This window comes from Pinus tabuliformis, chromosome 8, assembly GCF_031772625.1.
Source record: "Pinus tabuliformis cultivar Carrire ecotype Pingquan chromosome 8, CPIR1, whole genome shotgun sequence".
Taxonomy (NCBI): Eukaryota; Viridiplantae; Streptophyta; class Pinopsida; order Pinales; family Pinaceae; genus Pinus; species Pinus tabuliformis.
Window position 1 is genome coordinate 1,097,705,273 of NC_142294.1, and position 5,443 is coordinate 1,097,710,715.

The 5,443-nt window shown below is 40.4% G+C and overlaps 1 protein-coding gene across 1 annotated transcript; it reads right to left on the reverse strand.

Moving 5' to 3' along the window:
* Positions 1–2,917: 2,917 nt before the first annotated feature.
* On the reverse strand, positions 2,918–3,952 carry LOC149239167 (uncharacterized). The gene has a single exon (XM_089369777.1). It carries the CDS (start codon positions 3,950–3,952, stop codon positions 2,918–2,920), a length of 1,035 nt encoding a protein of 344 aa, XP_089225903.1.
* Between the last annotated feature and the right edge of the window lie 1,491 nt (positions 3,953–5,443).

Here is a 5,443-nt window from a genome sequence, read left to right on the forward strand (position 1 = left end):
GACCCGCCGTCCTCTAGCTCTTAGCCACCTGTTCCCATGACTTGCCATGATTTAGTTTTCTGATTGTCTTTATAATCAAACTTGAGTCCGCTTCTATTTCTAATTTCGTATATCCATTTCTTATTACAATCCTGATTCTTTGATATGCCGCCATGAATTCGACTTCGTTGTTACTCATTATACCTCCTTTGTCTGCATAGATCCATCTGGTTTGACCTTGGCTGTCTCTAAAGATCCTGCCATATCCAGCCGGTCCTGGATTTCCTTTTGAAGCTCCGTCAAAGTTAAGTTTGATGAACCCGTCCTGAGGGCGAATGAAAACAACTGGGCTTTGGTTTTTTATAACCTGAGTTATTCGATGATGAAGGAAAACTATCTCGGGTTCCAAGTTTAGCTTTCTTAGAATATGGTGGTCTTCCTTTGAAGTTCTCCAGTCTTCCTGATCCCATGTTTCCAATAGAATTGTTCCTCTTATTTGATTCTGACTTCTTTTCCATAAATCCTCAAGTGTAGATGTCTTACCTTGAAAAATCCTTCTATTTCTCTCTCTCCAGATGTTCCATATGTTGAACCCCATTACCAGGTTCCATGCCCTTCTGATCACAGGGCTTTGAAATTTTCCCTTCCCCCATTAAAATAGAGTTTGTATTATGTCCAAGGGGTTTCTATTTGACTTTCTAAAGAGGCATCTAGTTTCTTCCCATTAAAACTGAGCTACCGAATAACCGTTTAGGATGTGTTGCTGATCTTCTTCATTTTGTTTACATAAACTGCATCTTAGTGGACCTAAGAACCCTCTTTTCTGTATTTGATCCCATGTGAGTATGCATCTTCTACCTACTAGACATGCAAACATGGTGACCTTTGGCCACCACCTATTCTTCCGTAATTGATTCCAATCTTGTGTTCGAGCTTCTTGTGCTTGCTTTGATTTTATGATATATGCTTATTTGATTGAGAAAGTGCCTTTTGTGTTTCCGCCCCATCTGAGGATGTCTGGTCCATCTGTATTTTTAATCCTTCTTGAGTCCATCTCCTTTATTATCCTGGCTTTTAGTTCCTCCTCAATGTTATTATCCCATTCTTCAGGTCCTTTCCATTCTCTCCACATCTCATTTTCTCCTCCTTCCTTCCAGTAGTCTTTGACTAGGATTAAGCCTTTAGCCTTGGCTTCCCTGTAAATATTTTGCAGCTCCTGGATTTCCATCATTCTTTCCCTCTGTTGCCAGGCTTCCTCCCAGAATTTTGCTGTCCTTCCATTTCTTATTTCCCAAAAAGCATGTCTATTTATGATGTCTCTGTTCTGACATGCCAGTTCCCATATCGCAGATCCTTTTGGCATTTCTTCCTTTCTCATAATTTCTTCGGCTGCTGTGGGCATGTTATATTTTAATGTCCATATTTCCTTCCATAGATCTTTGCCTCCTTTCATCCACCTCCACCAAAGTTTCACCACTAGGACTTGATTTAAAATAGATGGATCTCTTAGCCCTAGCCCCCATTCCTCCTTTGTTTTTGTTAAGTTGTTCCATGAACTTAGGGCCCATTTCTTCTACTATTTTGTTCCTCCCCATAGGAATTTCCTGTAAATTTCAATCATTTTGGTGGAAACTCCTTTTGGGATTGCCATAACCGATAGGGGATAGGTAGGGATTGATTACAATGTTGATTTAAGAAGCACCAACCTAGCTGCTATATTCAGAGTCCGAAAGGCCCAGTTTTCCAATCTGCTCTTAAGTTTCGCTATAATGGGTTGCCAGTTGGCTATCCTTAGCGAGCTTATATCGAGCATGGTTCCTAGGTATTTGGTGGGTAGCTCACTATTTTTAAACCCCAAGATTCTTGTCAGGTGAGCTTTAACTGTTTCAGGTGAGTTGAAAATAAAGGCGCTTGATTTATCCTTATTTATTTTAGTTCCAGAAGCTTCCATGAATACTTCCAGGATCTCCTTTACCTTTTTGACTTCCCACAGTGATACCTTGCAGAATATCATGATATCATCTACAAACTGTTGGTGAGTAACTGGGATGTTGTTTCCCCATTGGCGCAGCCCTTTAATTTTCCTTTCTCTTAGCTCTTTCTTAATGTTCCTTCCTAGCCCTTCAGCTGCTATTATAAACAGGAAAGGAGACAGGGGGTCTCCTTGGCACAGGCCTCTTGAAGCATTAAAGGTTGTAGTTGGAGTACCGTTTAGGAGTATGGAGAATTTTGGCGTGGATATCATGCTAAGTATCCATTTCACCCATCTGTTGCAGAACCCATAGGCTTGAAGAATGGATTCCAGATACTTCCAGTTTATTCTGTCGTATGCTTTTGACAGGTCCAACTTGATCATCATGCCTGGTTCCTTTTTTTGTTTTAAGGTGTGTATAACTTCTTGAGATACTACCAGCCCATCTAAGATTTGCCTCCCTTCCACGAACCCTGTCTGTTCTGGGGATATTATGTTAGGCAAGATTGGTTTGAGTCTTTTGACCATTAAGGTGGCTATAATCTTATAAATAATGTTACAAAGGGAAATCAGCCGGAAGCCTTCTGCTGATTCTGAATGAGCCGTTTTGGGGATGAGAGTTAATAAAGTAGAATTTAATCCAGGCCATACCTTTTGATGTATGCGTGCTTCCTCCACCACTTCTAAGATTTCTTCTCCTATGAAATGCCAACAAGCTTGGTAAAATTCCGCAGTGTATCCATCAGGGCCTGGGGCTTTGTTTCTTTTCAAGCCCTTCACTATCTCCTCCACTTCCTCTATGGTTTCTCCCCTCATCAAGGCTAAATTTTGGTCTCCGGTTACCATCTTGGGAATTTCTTTGCTAATCTTTCCTATGGCCTCTATTCTATTTCTCTGGGGTTCAGTGAGTAAGCCTCTAAAGTGATTTACCAGCTCCTGTTCCATTTCCTAGTGCTGAATTATGTGCTAGCCTTCCTTGTTTTTAACTGAGAAGATCCTGTTCGTTTGTCTGTGCTGAATCATAGCCTTGTGAAAGAACTTTGTGTTTCTCTCTCCCTCTCTGAGCCACTGAACTCTGGACTTTTGTTTCCAGAGGATTTCTTCCTGTTTCCTTCGCTCCTCTAATTGGCATATTACAATGCCCTCTTCTCTGATTCTCTCATCATTTCTGCCCTCCAGTATATCCTTCTGTTGCAATTCACTCATTGTTTGTTCTAAGCAATGCTGCTCTTCAAGGATGTCCCCGAATTCCTCTTTATTCCATTTTGTTATTCTCCATATAAGCTCTTTCAATTTGAGTTGAAAAGTTTTCATCTTACTTCTTCCGCTTTGTCTGCTTGTAGTCCACAATTCTTCTATTTTAGGTAGAAACTTCAGGTCTCTAATCCAAAAGGCTTCAAACCTAAATGGTCTTCTTTTGGGGCTCTGCTTGAGGTCTATATCCAACTTTATTGGCCAACGGTCTAAGCCTACTACTGGTAGGATCATGGCTTCTCCGAACACATCTTTCATAATGATTTGTTCGGAGATGAGGAATCTATCCAATCTTGAGGCTATTTGATTAGTCCCTCCTCTACGATTATTCCATGTATGGGTGCCATTTATTTTCTGGATATCCAACAATCTTTGTTCCAATATCATATCTCTGAATGCCTCCATATCTGAATCTACCCTTGTCATCCCTCCCCTCTTTTCTTCTAAGGTCTTAATCATATTAAAATCGCCCCCTATAATCCATGGCTTCTCTGGAATAAGTCTTCTCATTGCTTTTAGATTTTGAAGAAATCCTTTTCGTTCTGTTGGGGTGTGTGGTCCATACACTCCTATTAAGACTGTGCATTTCGATGATCGTATTACCTTGAAAGTTCCTGAGAGGATTCGTGGAAGGCTTATCCATTCTTCAAACTGTATTTCCTCCAGGTTCCATATGATTGCCAGTCCTCTTGCGCTGCCTGCTGCATCATGTCTCATTATTTCATATCTAGCATTACGCCTGCTCATTATTCCTTTCATTCCTTTTGTACTAATATTTGTTTCTTGGACTATCATTATACTTGGTTTGTCTCTTTTTAATCTCTCTTTCAGGTATCTTTGTTTACCTCTACTGTTAAGGCCTCTGATGTTCCAACTTGTAATAATCATTTTAACAATTTTGGTGGTAGTTGGAATACCTCTGATAGAGGTATGATCCTTCCAGAGTTCACCAGCATCTCTCCTACCTCCCGAATTGTCTCACTCATTGATCGCCTACCCCTCTTTCTTCCTCCTTTGCGAGAGCTGCTCATTCCTATGTTCTGATTTTCTTTTAATTCTATCGGGTCCAATTTGTTTGTTGTTGTTACCCCTACTTTTTCCTAATATTTTTTGAAGGCTTCTTTATATATTTGCTTCTGCTCCTCCGGGATCAATCTTTCATCTAACAACCTCCATTCCTGCAATAGCTTCCTCATTATGCACTCCTCTTCCCCTCCTTTATCTTTTTGTGGGTCTATCTCCATTTGTATTTGTTCATTTGGTTGTTCTCCTTTTTCCTCTGCCTCCCCATGTTCTATACCCTTTTGTTCTGATACTTGTTTTCCTGATTCTTTTGAGTTTTCCATTGTCTCTTCCTCACTGTCTTCTTTTTCCCCCATCTCAATCTCTTCTTCCTGGAGGACTTTGAATTTGTTTTGCGTTTCCAGGGTAATATTTTCCTTTGGCATTTGTCGTTGTGGCTTATTAAACCCTGATTTCTTTTTCTGTTGTACTTCTTTAAAACCCTCTTCCCCCTGTTCAAGTTCCTCTGTTGTTATTCTCTCTTCTTCTCTCTTCTCCTTTACATCCTCTGTTCTGTTTAATGGGCATTGTCTGAAAAGATGCCCATATTCATGACATCGTCTGCATCGAAAAGGTATGTGCTCGTAATCCACTGGTTGTTGCCAGATCTCGTCATGATATTCCAGCTCAATGAAGTCTGGGAGAGGTTCAGTTATATTCATATACGCACATATTCTGGCATATGATGTATATCTTCCCCTTTTTGTGGATTTTGCAACTTTCACAAAAGACCCTATGGTATTCCCTATACCCTCTAAAATCTCCGGGGCCCAAAAATCCATTGGAAGCCCAAAGAGTCTTATCCAGATCGGGGTAGCTAGCATTTTATCTTTATCTAGGTTATAGCACTCTACCCAGTGCCGCATAAATATGCATTCATTATTCATGAAATAGGGTCCTCCCTTGAAAATCCTTTCCTTGTGTTCTATGTTAGAGAATATCACAGCAAAAAAACCTTTCGCTCCTAGTTTTAGTTCCACATGCCCCTTAGGTTTCCATCTCCATTGAATCCATTTAGATAAGTCTTTCTCTGACAGCTAGAACCCTACAAATTTACATATTAGTGCATAGTCTTTCATGTAACTCCTATATTCTTCAAGTTTGTTTCTTGGTATTACGAACCTGGGTTTCTTCGATGCCCTGGGAAGACATTTACCTCGCAGGCCCATTTGCCAA

Bases quoted from the DNA above. Each gene is read 5' to 3' on its own strand.
- LOC149239167 (XM_089369777.1), bottom strand. From the start codon at position 3,952: ATGAGCAGGCGTAATGCTAGATATGAAATAATGAGACATGATGCAGCA.